The sequence below is a fragment of the Platalea leucorodia genome (genome assembly GCF_965183815.1).
Source record: "Platalea leucorodia genome assembly, chromosome: 7".
Classification (NCBI taxonomy): Eukaryota; Metazoa; Chordata; class Aves; order Pelecaniformes; family Threskiornithidae; genus Platalea; species Platalea leucorodia.
In genome coordinates, this window is record NC_138829.1 from 41,690,876 (window position 1) to 41,707,804 (window position 16,929).

The 16,929-nt window shown below is 39.0% G+C and overlaps 1 protein-coding gene across 4 annotated transcripts in view; it reads right to left on the minus strand.

Moving 5' to 3' along the window:
- Positions 1–16,929, minus strand: part of NUMB (NUMB endocytic adaptor protein) — a 101,843-nt gene that overhangs the window by 34,184 nt on the left and 50,730 nt on the right. For all 4 annotated transcript variants that reach the window (XM_082316733.1, XM_082316731.1, XM_082316732.1 and 1 more), the window contains exon 2: positions 5,563–5,706. In XM_082316733.1, coding sequence (XP_082172859.1) covers positions 5,563–5,688 — 126 coding nt within the window. In that variant the 5' untranslated portion in view covers positions 5,689–5,706. The remainder of the gene's footprint in view (positions 1–5,562; positions 5,707–16,929) is intronic.

Genomic DNA, 16,929 nt, shown 5'->3' on the forward strand with positions numbered 1-16,929 from the left:
AGGAAATGGTTGTAGAGTATTTACTCTGAAAAGTCAATTCTTTTATGTGTGAATGTACAACTGTATCCATACAATTTTTATTTGTCAACACTAACACAGAAATCAAGATTCAGTGGAAAGGCTAACTCACATGATACCAGGCACTCAGCAGCAAATCCTGGACTTCAAATTCAAAAATACAAATGCGGTTTGTTGCTCTTCTACATGGGCTTTTTTCACTGATATCTTTAGTCTCCCAGTTGGAATAAACAGAATAAAATACACAGGTAAACTTGCAGGCTACAGGCAACAGTAGCCTTAGACGCCTTAAGGTCAAAAGAGACTGACCACCAAAACCATGAAAGTAACAGAATAAAACTAATTTAATTAATCCAAGATAAATGTGACTGTTGCATCTTCTAGAATCACAGGTAGGAATCAGCTGTTAATATTCTGTTTAACACATCCGGTTGGTTAGAACCACCAAAAACTTACAAATGTTTGGTTTGTTTAGTTCTGTGAAGTAGAGGGAAATGACCTAATTTTTCCAATATAAATTTCACAGGCCAGTTACTCTAAAGTGCATTTGTATGAATAAAAACTACTTACCCAGAGGGACATTCGAAAAGGCATTTCAGACAAAAGAAGCCCTAGTGTCAAATATTTTAGTCATTAAAACATAGAACAGCTGCATGTTCTCAGTGAGGTAGCGTCTGGAGCAAGAAAGCAAGTTTGAAAATGTGTATGTCAATGAACTTCATTTTTTGCAATTATGACGTATAAAGATTGTGTAAAGATAAATTATAGCACTGATAAGTGAGGCTATAATGTCTGTTAGAATAATCTACTTCTGAATAGTTTTAAATACAATGTCTTCATCTAAGTCTCTTACACATCACGTGTATCTGGCACAGTTTTTCTCTCAGAGGGAGGATTCACTACTAAAACACAGTAGTTACTTTTTAGTCTGTTAGGACAGTGGAAAGGAATTCGCCCCTGATAATATACTTCTGCACAGATTTTCCAGCAGCTGTAACAGTGCCACATTTAATAACAGGGCAACTCTGAGTACATCTATAAAAGCTGCAATGTATCATGCCTCCACACCACAAAAGTTAGGAGAGCAATACCATTATGTCCCCAATGGAATAGCAAAAGTCTGCAAGTCACACTTGTCTAAACACAAGTTTAACATCCTTTTCATACCTTTGCTGACAGGCACCTGTCTCTCTGCTGATGCAGTAGGGTGCAAAAACAAACATTCAGTGGTACGCTGCAGCATCCTGGCTCTTCTTTCAATACAACGTTAGCAGATTCACAGCAGTTTATGAAGAAGAGCACTGCAGGAAAGTCAGTAGCCATTCCAAGGCTCTATTTTGTATGTGTCAGATTACCACCTCAAGCGTGGTTGGATTTCCAACACAGTGAAGAGCTATCTGTAAATACATCCTACACACACTAAGATGACTGAGAAAATATGATCAGTGGCTGGTTACATATAACACAGCCACTCCAAGTAGTGGCAAAACAGACTGTTAAACAAAAAACAAAAACAAAGTGTTATTGCCTAAAAGTAACAGTATGCGCCCAGGATTATCACCACCTCCAAATTTATGAGCACAGCACTGGAGAGAACCAACTGTGCACCAAATCCACTTCCCTGAATTTTAAAGCAGCAATGTAATAGGAATTTTGCCAATACTTTCCACAGAGCATCTTCTCTACCAAAATGAAGACAGTCCATAGATGCATCAGATTTGCTCAAAATCCAACAGCACCCTTATGGACTTCAACTAACAATAAGGATCAGCTGCAGATGTAGCACAGGAAGAGCTTCAAAAACTGTGCCAACGTAGAAAACCTTTCGATAACATTAAATCTGTTTGCAGTACAGCATCCTCAAAGCACAATGACTGAGCAGCTACTGGAGCCCCTGTCCAACACTGACAGAACAAAGCCTGGAGGCAGGATGAAATCCTATTTGCAACATGACTTTCAAAGTGCTTCCACATGGTCTGTAATATCTAAAAAAGGATAAATCTGTGCTAGCACTCTACAAACACCCCAACTCTGTGCACAGTGCCCAACAGCAAGAAGTTAACACACACACACTTAACACTACTTTAAGAGAGTGACATATCTTTCACGGATCAAACTTTCATGATCTTTCTCTTTTACAAGAGAAACCGTGAGCAAACATTCCCTACTCTGCATTCGCACTAGTCTCCTCTCTCCGAAAAAAGAATGTTAAGAGTTTTACCTAAATAAAATAGCAAGCATTAGAAGAAACAAAGCCCTCAACATGACTGCTACTACATTAGTTTCACGTATTTTACTTTTATACAGAAAACCTTAAAGACAGCTGTAGAAACATTTGTTAACAATTCTCAGGTCTTCACCTTCTATACAGGTAAAATCTTCATCATCCCTGCAAAAGCCAGACTCCAATCTTTCTACTCAGCTATGCTTTGAGCTCCAAAGAACTACGGCTGATGATTTTTGGGGAGTGGGCAAGACAGACCATAAAGAATAAGAACAGACTAACATCCTGTCGTGGTTTAACCCCAGCCAGCAACTAAGCACCACGCAGCCGCTCGCTCACTCCCCCCCAGTGGGATGGGGGAGAGAATCAGAAGGGTAAAAGGGAGAAAACTCGTGGGTTGAGATAAGAACAGTTTAATAATTGAAGTAAAATAAATTAGAACAGTTAAATAGGCAAAGCAAAAACCGTGCACGCACAAGCAAAGCAAAGCAAGGAATTCATTCACTACTTCCCATCGGCAGGCAGGTGTTCAGCCATCCCCAGGAAAGCAGGGCTCCATCACGCGTAATGGTTACTTGGGAAGACAAACGCCATCGCGCCTAATGTCCCCCCCTTCCTTCTTCTTCCCCCAGCTTATATACTGAGCATGACGTCATATGGTATGGAATAGCCCTTGGGCCAGTCTGGGCCAGCCCTCCCCCCGGCTGTGCCCCCTCCCGGCTTCTTGTGCCCCCGGCAGAGCAGGGGAAGCTGAAAGAGTCCTTGACCAGTGTGAGCGCCACTTAGCACCTATTCAGAGACAGCTTAGCACTACTTAGCAAGAACCAAAGCATCAGTGTATCATCGACATTGTTCTCATCCTAAACCCAAAACACAGCCCCATACCGGCTACCAAGACGAAAATTAACTCTATCCCAGCTGAAACCAGGACACATCCCCTCCCTCCCCCCCAACATATTAAACTGTGGTTGAGCAGCTCTACTACAGGCAATGGGCCACTCTGGAATTCCCATTTCGGAACTTTAAGAAAATGAAGATATTTTCACCATGTTTCAGACTTGAATGCATTCCTATTCACTAACCATATTTCCCCAAATATCTCAGTCTATTCTGCTCCACTGAGGAGCATCAAGAAGAAAAGTCACCTCATCAGATATTTAAGGACATCGGCGACAGCATACTTTTCCTGGAATGTATGAATTTCCGAATAATACCCAAGAACAGCGTGACAGGATACTCTCCTTTAATAGCACAAAGTTCTATTCTTTTTGTGAGCAAAATAGAGTACCACCCACTAAACCGATGACTCTACATCTGGTTTATCTCGTTCAGTCACAATGGTATGCTTCCTGTCTGTATCTATTAAACACCAGTTAACACCCACTTTGCATCCCAAGCCTAATAAAAGTTTCCACTACTGCCCATCTCGAGGCACAGTATTTTCTAATCGAGTAAGCTAAAACACCTCTTACTGTCACATTGTTCTGATTTTAAGCTTTCATCTAATTGCAAATTCTTTAAAATATTAATCGTCTACCATTCTGACCAAATCAAGAAATGTATGTAAAGAGGCATTTACTTCAGAGTATTTTTTCCAGTGAACAAATTAAATTAATTCAGTGAATTCCAATATAAAGCGGACAAATAAGGGTAAACAAGTGCCATTACAATGGCAGGATGCAAAGACTCATCCATTTCTATGCCTCTTCAGCACAGAATAGCCCAAAACCTTTTTTGACTTTGGGTACATGTGCCCAGAATAGATGAATGCTTCATTTAAATACAGGAAGCATTTGTCATTATAAGTGCAAGTCCTGACTGAGAGTTAAAAAAAGTCAGTCTTTACACAGCAAGAAGTGGTTCACAGACTGTGTTCAGTAAAGGACTGAAAAAGTTGGAGTAAAACTAAATGTCTAGAAATCGAACATTTTGCTTTTCATCCTGTGTAATGACTAAATTATTAAAAAATAACAATCCTTAAACTAATAGCTCCGTTTTCTCCTAGACAGTGTTAAACCTTAATCTAAGTTTGAGCTTCCACAGAGCAGTTACTCACTTTCAAAGCTCTGGCAAAATACCATCTCAGTTTAGCATTGGATTACAGTTCCTTCCTTCTAAGTAGAAAACTAACACAAGACAAATAAGCAAGCAACCATAACAAACTAGAAACGTTATATACACTTGAGTATATGTAAAAGCACAGATAAGGAACTATAGCAGGGTAAAATAGTGCATGAACCTAGTGTGAAAGTTATCTCAAATTTATCGTATATCTGCACATACCCACAGCATTACAAAAATACGTAACAGCCTGTTTCAAGAGTTCCACCTAGCAACATTGCCTGTTTAACTATTGGACAGAATTACTTTAAGTATAATACAGATAAAAACTAATAAAAGGGCCTTAGGTGTCGGAACCATAGACTGTTTTCCTTGTGCATAGATATTTAATTCGTTAGCTTTCCGTAAGTGTCATCTGCTTACAATTTATTGTAGAGTTAGTAGTAGTGTGCTTTGAGGAAGAAAGCTTTTGATTACAAGGGAGCATATGCAAGAAGACACCTTAAATTTTGCATTTATTTTTATTATTATATTTCTTAGGCGTTAATATTAAATATTATTCTAAAATATTAAAATAATAGTGTTTCTTAAATAAAGGGGAAGGAGAAATGGTGACACAAAATAAAATACCTATTTATAATACTCCGATAATCTGGAATGAGTTCTCAGAATTCAAAAAGGTAATTTCAGTTTCACATGCATTAATAGTCTGTAATATACACACACACACACAAAATCGTAGCACAGAAGACACTCTCAGAAGTTAGCAAGTGCTTATAACCTCAAGCACTGGAAGGAAACCCAGGTGTTACTTTGCAATGTTTTCAATTATCAAAAGGGAGGAAGGATTCCTTTCCAAGCACAACCCACCACTTACCTTACAAGTCAAACTGTAACTGTAACTCCACTTTTAACAGAGAACACAGAGTACCTTTCCATGCAATCCAAGAGGTCTATCATTTCTGCTCTTCCAGAAAAACGACGACAAATATTGTATTACTCCTCTGCCTAGCTACATGATTTATTTCAACAAGATAATAACGTAGAATATCTCCGACAGTGATTTTCCAAGGCATTTGTTACATGAGTCATCTGGCTTTAAAAAAAAAGCCACATCCTTTGCAATGAGAGCTGACTGTAAAATAGGTCAGCGTATAATGAAACATGCCGCTGGGTTATGCTTGCCAAAGAAAACCCCAAATAATAATTCATGGCAAGAGTACCTCATGGATATCCAAAAGAAAGGCAGAAACTCTTACCTTAACAGGAAAGCTACACTTGCCAGTACGAACGCCTTCTTCATCAGTCTGCCACTGATGAGGCCTACTGGCCTCCGGCACATAGACATCTTTCTTTCTCCTAAAGCTTTGCCGTAATTTGTTCATTTCTCAGATTTTCACGTCCTAGAAGAAGAAAAAAAGAATATTGCTAATAGGCACCAAAACACACATTTAGCCACTTTGGGTCAACCACTACCATGACAAATGTCCCCATGAAAAATCTGAGCTTCTGCAAATATGAATGGAGGTCCCTGAAAAAGGAAAATAGTTTTGGACATAGATTCAGAGAAAGATAGATATTCACTTCAAAGTGGAAAACACAAATCCACATTACTTCTTTAATATCTTTCCACAGCAACTGAAGCATTAGACCCAGGAATAACTATTACTCTGAGCATAAGGTTACCTAAAATAGCTGACAGAGAAGCTCTTCAGAGTGATGTGCATGAAATCCTGCCTCCACAAATTTAAACACCTACCTAGAGCAACCAAGCAGGACACCAGTAGCACAAGCTTCCAAGGCACCCATGCAAGGCAAGGATTCATAGCCCCAAGACTGCTCCTAAAATTAGGTGCTTGCACTGTTCTTTAAGTCCAAGTGACAGGTTCATGCTTTTACTGAGGGGCAGAGTCCAGCCCTTGCTTAGTCTGCTGATGGAAGTTCATATGTTTAAATGAGAAATGCACTGAATTGACTTCCACATCCTGGGTAAATCTCTAAAAAATTACGTACTCTTACCTATTTGGAAGGGGAAGACAGTTCTGTAATTACACTTCCAAAGCCCAGAATTAGATGCTTTTTATACACTATTCTCTTACGTATTGCTTTCTATATACTACCTAAACTACTCTTTAGACATGCTCACTTTTACTAGATTCAAACTGCAATTAGCCAAGAAGCTATTAGAGAAAGTACTACTAATAAAAAGACTCAATATTCAGCTACAGAAGTAAAAGCGTATGGGATACAATGTTGGGAGCATAGAAAATATTCTGAAAGGCTTCTTGAGATATTGCTCCTCTTTCCTGAAAAAGAAACCTGCTTACAAACATGCCATCTCATTTTGATAGGAAAAGACGACACTGGAGAATGCAAGGCAATAAGATCTAACTGCATTATATATGCTTATTTCCCATTAGATTAACAAAGCTACAGAATATAGATGTTTATGGGTGCCAACAGGCAGCCTTTGAATGAAAGCAGCTTTAAAAGCAGTTTGAACGCTATTTTAAACCCTGAAAAACTCCAGTGTTTTCCAGTTAAAACTATTTGACATAGGTGAGAAAAATCAACACATTCATGTTTGTGGTATCTGGCATTTAAGAAGCCTAAATTCAAAATGCAACAATTTCAAAGCTGAACGAAAGTCAGAAATCAAAAGCATTACAGAAAATCACTACCCACTACTACTTCTGATCAGCCAAATTAAAAATATTGGTTTATATCTCTTGATGCACTTTAGCCACTCCAAGTAACAAAAAGGTGTGAGCTTTGTCACCGACTCCCCAAACCCTCCTTCAACAACTGTTACTTTCCTCCTCAAGCTGTAAATCATCAGGTCCCACTGTATCTTACGGGCATGGCATTGGCTCATTTCGCTAGAATCTTCCATCTTTCCATAATCTATTAAAAGCAATACTGTAAAATAAGTAATAATTTACAGATATACCCATGGATAAAGAAAACACCACTGTATCACTAGAACCGGAAAATTTAAGTGTGGTGATGTTAATACTTGTTGAAGTGCAAATAAGCATGCTATTCACGTGCACGAGTTCAGTGACAAACGAATGCAACGCTGCCTGGTCTTGTAGCATTGCAGGGCATTCTTTCAGCATAAGGGATAATTCCTCAAGTATTTCTGCGTAAGCAAACAACCAAGACCAACCTCCACTTTTGCAGCGAACACCTGCGCTCAGAGCTACTTGATGAGCATTTGAAAGCAATAAGGTGTGGCACTCCAAGCAATCCAAGTCTCTCTTGCAAATTAAGTGAAGCGTTTAGATGTACAGCAAAGGCTAGATGACTGTCCCTGGGAGGGAGCATGTACCTAGAATAGCCGTGAGCTCTAACAAATAGTGTAAGAGCAGGGATAGGAAGTTGCTCTGGGATTCTCAATCACAATTACCTAGTTATAAAGCAGTGTTAGCTTCATTCCTTCATAGCTGCAAAATGCCTGACAGAACTAATAACATATTTTCCTGAATTACTTGGTAGGATTTAGAGATTAGAACACGTGTGCAAAATAAAAAGACATGCACATTTCTCACCACTAAACGAGCTGAAGCAGCTCCTCTGCGCACACAGTTTCTTTATTTTACAAGCTAAAAGCCATTTAAAAATCTTTGAACATGCAAGAGCAATCCTGCAAGTTTTAAGAGGAAGTGCAAGGCTTCTATTCTCCATTAAGGCTTAGGGATGCATTAGAGAAGTATTAGTTACGTATTTTGCTTTACAAACTGCAGGCAGAGGAGCCTACACATCACTGAGTCTAAAGTAACTACAATTTCAAGGGGGGGCATTCAACCACCTCGAACAGGTGATTTTTTTTTTTTTTTTTTTCCTGTACTGCAGCAAACGGACACACAGCACCTCAGCTCACGAGGACAGACACCCACTCTTGTCCCTGCTGAAGACTGTCAGTGCCACAGCACAGCGAGCAAAACCGCCGCTCCAGCTGCTTTGCTGCAAAGCTCAGGAGTCTGGTCAGCGCGTAGCTTAAAGCCCAGCTGCCCAACCTTGCAGTTGGGTGACTGAGAAATGGGCGCAGATACTCCATCCTACCAAAAAGGGCAACAGACTCTTAAACTGGTACAAATAGGTACAGTAAGACTCACGTGCCAGTATTCCCAGTATGACCGATTAAAAAACATTTTGTAGAAATTTCAAATCTACAAATGAGTAAAAACAACCTGTGGAACACTTTTCAAGGTAACTCTGAGTCCCAAAAGCTTCAGTAAGTAACAAAACAAGAACCGAGAACAGCACGCGGCCACTGTACCACTTGTGAAATCGCAGTCTAATTGCTTTATCCTAATATTTGCTTATGTGAGCATTTCCTTGGACTTCTCCCAGGAAGCATTGCTTTTGCCCATGAGACTGGTACCTTATCAGAGATTTATTCCAATCAGGAATCTCAGTCCACAGGAGAGGATGATAATAAAAGTTCCTCAACTACACTTCCTATGAGAAGCTGAAGTGGCATTTTGCCCAAAAGTACTTCTTTTTCACTGAAAACAAAACCCATTTTCCTACATGTTCTAATTTTAAGGTCATGTTGGCAACAAGCAGTTTAAAAATAGCTTATTCTACTTAATAGAAATGCTGACAAATAGCAAGATTAATTTCTAGTCAGGCAACCAGAGAGTTTTCTCCAACTGTCACCCTCGGGTTTTCTAAGATGTCAAACTGTTTCAAGTAGGTTGCAAAATAGTTTGCCCTATAAACACCTAATTTGCTGGTAACATGCATGTCAGCCCAATACAACTAGAACTGCCATCTGATGGGAAACAGTTAAGTAAAACAATTTACATAGGCTGCATATTTGAGGATTCAAATGAGAAGCACATGAATTGCTGCAATTAAGTGCTGAAATTTCTACTAATTTTGTCTGGAACTCAAAATCCCTGCGCAGGAGCTCTAGAGGAAAACAAGTGAGCATTTTCTACTTGGATTCTTTGCAGTGCACTTCAGATTTCCATACAAGCATAGCACGTCTGCCAACATGAGAGACACCAACCTAGGCTGCAACAAGCTAGCAGGGTATTTTCTACTAAACCGACAGCATCACTGATACTGTAAAGAGTTTTATACTCTGTCTTGGGATTATGTTGGCTGAAAGTTGTCTCTCCCTGATTTTTCTATATTTAGCAACTGATTTTTGTCCTGTAATTAAGCGTATTTTAAAAAACTCCCAAGAAACAACAAACCAAACCACCAAAGACACTATTTCCATTTCACTTTTTTGAACCCCAAGTTCAGCTTGGGCCCAGAGAGAGGACAAAGGAGAAACAGTATTTGAAGATAAACCTGGTGAAAAGCCAAGATAGGAAACTCAAAATCTAATTAATTCACAAAATACAGCGTTGTATCAGAGAAACTGGTAACCAAGGCCAAAAGCACGAAGGTCTTCTGTAGAAAAGAGGAAACAGGGCCACTTTGGGTTCTGTTATATTTCAAGGTTATCTGTATCAGTAAGCTAACTGCAGACAGCTCAACATCTGAATGGTCATGCCCACTGGAAAAAAAGGAAAAAAAAAAAAACCACGCCAAAAAAACAAACCTCCACCACTTTTGCAATCCAAGAGATTACAACATTAGACTAAACATTACACCAGTTCCCAAACCACCCAACAAGCATCTACAAAAGGCATGGAAAAGACAGAAGTTATTCACATAGTGAGTTTATAAATTTATGTTGCCATTTATTTTTATGCAAATTGATATATTTTGGATATTTTGAAAACACAGCTCCAAAGCCAATTTAAGGAGAGCTTTGGCACTGTTATTCTTCTGACCACCTGAAAAGGTATTGTTTTAACCCATATCAATTCACTGACAACTCGGGGCAGCAGAGACAGAAACAACGCTGTCATGGAGAAAAGTGCATGTTGAAGCACTCTTGTCTTCATTGCCTTACGTATTATCAGGTTATGGCGGCAGAACAAATTACTGCAAGATAAACTAGCACGTTAATTCATGTCGTCTTAGCTGCTCTGCTGTAAGAATGTGTTCACTTTTACCCTTCAGTGAGCACAAGCCAGCAATTTATCCTTCAGTGAGAGACGGGTAAGCTTTCACATTAACTGAAGTTAGATGAGGTGGGAGCTGCTGATGATGCAAATTTGGAGCTGAGCTTGCCTTGCAGGAGTTTACACATGTACCGATACCTTCAGATAAGCAGTTCATTTACATTTGGCATAAGTCTTTCTTGCATAGCAGTTGCTGCTACAAGGTGATCCAAACTACAAAATCTGCAGGGCAGAAGGACAGTATTGGTACCTGAATTGCCTTCACAAATTTAAGTGGTTAGATTTTAGGCTGGGGGTACTACAAATTTCACACTTCTAAGCAACCACTTACAGTTTCAACACTGAGGACAAAAAACCAGCACAAACTCACATTTGTCTTTCTTCTGAACTCTAGCCTTCACAAAGGTTATTTAATCTGCATTCAGTTATGTGGTATCTTTTTTGTTTTGAAAAGGATAAAAACTGATTTTAAGTCTTCAGTTCAGCCACATTTTTAAAACCATTCTGACAGATTGGGATTACTTTGTGTTGTCTCTCAGATTTGAATACTGGTTCCTACTTACTTTACCAATTTAGAAAAAAGAAAGTCATGGGTCAAGTAAGGGCAAAGTACTCTCTGCAGCCTGCAACAAACACAGACAGAGTAGCCAGGGCACGGCAGGGAACACCCCCCGGCGCCATCCTCCTGCTTTGCAGCACAGGAACTCCTGCAAGCGTGAACCATCAGGAGTAGACCAAATTGACATATCGATGAAATTCCTAGAAGTATACATTTCAAACAGCAGGGAAATCTAGGTTTATGAACAACGTGTTATAGGCATCATTCTAAGATTTACAAGCCTGCACATAAAACCAATTCAATTAAAATGTTACAATCAGACTAAGTAATTTAAAAAAAAAAAAAAGTCTCATTTGTACCTCTGTTGCCTGCTGGCCACACACAGGTGAGGTAGGAGCAGCTGCACAGCCATCAGCTCCTACGTGCTCTTTCCCAGTGAAATGCACCTAATATTGCTAATAAAAAAAGGACCAAGCCAAACAGAGCCCCAAACCCAGAGCAACAGGTTCATCCATCTTCAACATGTTTTTTGCCTAAGAAACACCAGGCATTTCTTGACATCAAAGCTTTCTGAATAAGGATGTGTTTTTCCTGCCAAAGTTACCTGATACTTCAGACCTAAGAGGACATACAAATTATCTTAATCTCATTGGAGGAAAAAAAAAAAAAAAAAAAAAAAAAAGTTTGCCTAACCTACTTACTAGGAAAAACACTCCAGAAACATTCCTCGGCATGGCTGTGAAGATCAGTATTTTCAGTAGACTCCGTGGCTTTGAGTTCTTGTGGAAGTACAACCTGGTCACACCTGTCCAAAGGCTCATGTCTAACAGCTATCTTTTTAGCATTATCAAAACTTGAATTTTATTATGAAATCCACAAGGGTCCACACCAAGAAATGCAAACAGCCCGCACTTCCATATTTCAGAAGAGTATTCCACGTTTTTTCCTATAACACTCAGTTCACTGCTGACACTTCAACATTATTGTAAATCTTAGCTATAATCAGGATACTAGGACATCAGTGAGGAAATATGCTTGTTTCAAGGCATTTTCTTGGGACGAGATTTGGTTTTGGCAGGCTTACCTGCAGTACAAGTGCAAATATAAAGAAGTGGTTCAAAACATTTAGATCGATTTTGCTTTCTAATGCAGAGTTTGAACCTCTGAATTTAAGATGACAAGGTAAGAACACTTCATTTATAAGAAAGAGGCAAGCTAGGAAAGCAAGTTGATTGCCGCCAAGGTAAATAGTCTGTCCCTGTCTATTAGGCAGCTGCCAGAATGGAGTTTTACTTCTCTGAAAAATCCTTATTAAGCATTGCTGCGAAACAAACGGTCTCGCCTCCTCTCCCACTTACACAGTACAAAAACATGTAATGCCCTATCTCTCCAAGCCTACCGTAAAGGTTAGCCAAAACTTGCTGCAATTGCCTTGCAACAGCTCCTCTGCAATTTTTCACCAGCACAAGAACAGAGAGTACCCTTATCTTCTAAGGAAGAAAAGGTCACCCCACGTATCAGATTTTGAATACAGAACTTTGAGCCTTTTTTTAAGTTTAGATCCCATAAAATCTAATTAAATCCAGCCCTGTCACACCGAAGCAAACGAAGGCATGTAACCATATGAGCATTCTCACTAAAACGTTAACAGTCCTGCTTACGCAATACAGTATGACTAACCACATTATTCACCACATGGCTTTCCAACCCATTTACCCTTTCATTACCCAATTAAGATCTAATAATACAATACTACAAGTAAGCATTCTAAGACATCAAAATACACATAAAGTTGAAGCATGAGTTCATTTGTTGAGCCAGTAAATACATTTTGTTGCTGTTATTATTATTTACAGAATTCAGATTAAGGGGATTTTCCTTGTCGCAATAAAGTGTTGGATATGTAATAAGAAGACTACTGAAACAAGCATATCAGCTGTAGAAAACTCACCTTCCAGCAGTGAAAGTAATATTTACATCATAATCTGAAAATACAGCAGAAATGGCAACCTTAAACTCTTTGTATAAGACCAAAGAGGTCAGAGCTGTAACGATAATATAAATGTATCTGACAGCGTTCTTAGAAATTGTGATGAACTGTCATCATAAGAGGCGAGGTACTAGCCATCCTCTCAAATCCATTAGATTTCTTGCTGTCTCATACCTGAGCTAAGGTAGCTGATCATGTGAGCACTCCACGCTGTTTCCGGAGCACTTGACAATTCTATTTGCACCATGGATGAGAGTGGAAGAAGGGGGGGGAAATGTTATGACAGCAACATCTTACAGAGTTAAACAAAAATTGCAGATAGCTTATGAAATATCAAGAAATGAAATAATGAACTGTACCTCCAATACACTGTTAACAATTGTGTGGCTAAAACATTCAGCTACCAGAAGCCCTGTCCAAAACCTTAGAATTTTGTAAAATACACCAGACTCTTCAAACATAAATATCCCCAGACTGCAGCAATTAAATACAGTATTCAGTATTCCACAATAGTACGTAACAGAAGTACCAGCACAGCAACCACACTCAGACTCTTAAACTGTCAGAAAAATAAAGTTTGATCACTGCAAGGCAGAAGTTATCCCTAAAGATATGCAATGCTCTTTCTAGCAGTCATAAGAGAAATCACTTGCTTCTCCCAAACCTGTGAAGTTCAGCAAATATAAGAAAGCAAGCCTCATTTTCTCCATCAATAACTACTCTAAAGCAAATGTCCAAATTCATCAGACTCCACAGCGACTGCAAACTCTGACTACGGGCCTATACAATATGCTAAAATGTTTAAGGCAGTAATTCCCTTGTTTTGTAGGCTCACTCTAAAAATACCCTGCAATGACTGTCAGCCACTAGTGAAAAGGTCTCCTAAACACTTGATGTGATACAAAGTGAGCTGAATTATACTACCTATAATAACTGAAAATAAGCAAAAGTTTTCTAAAGAAACACTAGCTGTGCCTTCTGGAAAGCAGTTCAAGCAATTCTGCTTTGCAGCTCATCTGCACACATGTGAAGAATTTTAACTAACCAAGTCATGACATTTCCAAGTGAATCATTTACGTTTAGGGCAGCTAAGTCTCAGACGACTAAACAGTTTTCAAACATGAACACCTTGGGTTTAAAAGGTATATTTACACATACATGCTGAATTTAGAAAAGAAATTAGGTATTAAAGAAAGTACAGAAAGGGCTCAAACAGTGGAAAAAGATTTCCTTTAATCACCCAAATCAAAGAACCAAAGAGTGAAGTTAAATGTCAAATCTCACAAAAATAAATGCATTTTCAAAATTAAAATAAAACTTTTACGAGTAAAATAAGCATGTTTTATTGGTAAACCAGTCACAAATCTAAGCTTTTTACACTGGAATTACTTCAGTAGGACCTGTGAGTGTTTTATAACCAAAGAATCAGTGTTTGAACAGACAAGGAATTGTATCCAGTATAGCAAACATCTGCTGCTTAGAAGTAGAAAAGGTCAAACATAAATCAATCAATGAATCATGCCTTTATGCTATTGACCTGATCATTACCTACTTACTCTGAGTTCAGACACATATGAACACACACTGTATTTTTGGTTCTAGATCTTAAGTGAGAGCAGAAACAGCAGACAAACAAGCTATGGATCTAGAGCACGCGTTTCAGGAACCAACATGCACTCTAAACCAGATTACTGGGAGGATCCATTTTAGCGAGATTAAAAAAAATGTATTCACAGTGAAGCTTTACACAGTGTTTCATATACGATGGTCAGGCTCAACACAAAAGTGAAAGCCACAGCATTTTGAACAACTAAGCCAGCAACAGCGCTCTGCACCAGCACACAGCAGCCTTAAAAGTCCAGTCCACGTGGCTCACGTCCCGGAAACATTTGGAACAACAAACTATAAATTTGTCTCAGCTTTATGAGAAGTCTTCAGTGGGAATGGATAGTAGTGCTGCCAAGTCTGTCAGCAAGTAGGATTCAGGTACAGAGAAACTAGGTGAATCACACTAGGTAAATCCACAAGAATAACAGCATGCTCAGATGCAGATCGGGGAGTTACACAGGGTTCTCTGCTGGAAACAACGATTTTTATTTTATTCATATATGCTTTCAAAAGCAAATAGTTAAGTGCCTGTTTATAGCTGATGCAAAATGTTCTGGAGTAGATTAAATTAAACTGATTTTAGAGATACAAGAGGATCTCACAAAAAGAAATGATTCTGTGATAAAAACAGCAGAGAAAAGCACATGGAGGTAAGAGAATGACCCTAACTATAAATAATGATATGAATTCAGCTATTACTATTGTTTAGGAGAGTTCATAACTCAGATGTTTAGTCCTCTAAAAATGTAAACAGTAGCAAGAATTATTATCAAAGCAGCAGAGCGAAACCAGTAAGATGCTACAACATAAGACCAGACTGCGCTTCGCTTCAATACCGCATAGTTCTTGTAGTTAACATACCCTTTCTGAAATGAAAGGCAAAGGTGCAGAAGGGTAATAAGGATAATTAAGACTACATCACGGCTTCTGTTCAAGGACAGATTAGGTACGTCAAAGGTCTTTACCTCAGAAAAGCAATTTGCTGGTGGGGAGAGCTACAGAAATTATAGTACCACAAGTGTCAGAAAATGAATATGAAATGATGATTTTCCAATTCTTACGTTGTAGAAATTGGGGAGAAACAATGGAATTCTCTAGCAGTCCAGGTTTCAAAATAAAAGAGTATTTCTCATATGATATGCAATCAACTTGCACAATTCCTTGACCCAGGATATTCTGCAAACCAAAAATATAAAAAAATAAAATAAAAAAGGAAGTTTAATTATTTGATCAAAATTTCCAAAGGGTATTAGAAATTACAGTGGAGGTGCAGCCTCCCATTCAGGAAATCGCCCAGTCCAATCTGACCAGCTGGGAAGGCCTATTTCATGTCTGCCTTAACCTTATATTCTTCCCCGGGACTCAACACTGACCGTATCGGAGAGAATTACTGTGCCACGGAGCCCTTGCTGCGAACCAGCGTAACTCACAGGCTGGTCCCCCTTCACCACCAAGTCAGCTGGCCAAACCCCCGTCTCACAGCCGGCACAGCAGAGTCGTGAGCACCCAGCTACACCAGGCTCACTACACGTGGCAAGGATCTCCCTTTCCCAAGCACACAGAAGCAGAAGTTTCTATAGCTCAAGACATTTAAATGAAAACCAGCACATGAATTTGTATATTCCCGATAGCTGACAAAATTGGAATTACTGTGGCAACAAGCCATGTGTGCACTAGTCAAGCTCAATTAGAAAATGAAAGTTAGCTTAAGCTGCCATGAAGTAAGTGTGAGGAAAAATTAGCTCATACATTCACAAGATAACAGACGACTCCTTGTTATACCATTACTGCGGTAGGCCCAAGCACTTCAGCCAGTCGCTGCTTGGCAGCTGTTATGTGGCAGTTCAAGACAACTTCACTCACTCCCATCCTCCAACAGTTAGATAAATGTAATTAAGGTCCTTTTATCTGTGCATTTTCTTCAGCTTGTTCACACTAAATCTGCCACACTTTTGACTGCAGCCAATGCAAAGAGTAGGGTGAGTGTCACAAAAGACATTTTTAATATTAATTTATAACTCACAACGTGAAATTGTGAAGGCTTTGCATCAAGCTTTTCTGAAAACGGCAGGTTTTGATAGTGAAAATGAGCCTAGAGAAAAGATACAGTAACTTTTTCTGGCTGTCAGAATATCAGAAAATCATTTGATCATCCCTCAACAAGCCTAGCAACACAAAAAAGTTCACTTTCACATAAAAGATGGGCAGAATCTTCTGAGAGAACTCGCTCTGGTGTCCAGCATAGCAAATATGGTTGACTTCTAAGAATACAAGTTTTTCTGCACAGAAATATTCTTATTTATTATATTAGGAATTAATGCTAAGATTTGTACACCTGTCCAGCGCAAGTTTTGAGCTGTTCCAGAACTCTTTTCTCATAATAGCTCTATGCAAAACATTACCAGGAACTAACAGGATTATGTCCCAAATCTTTTTG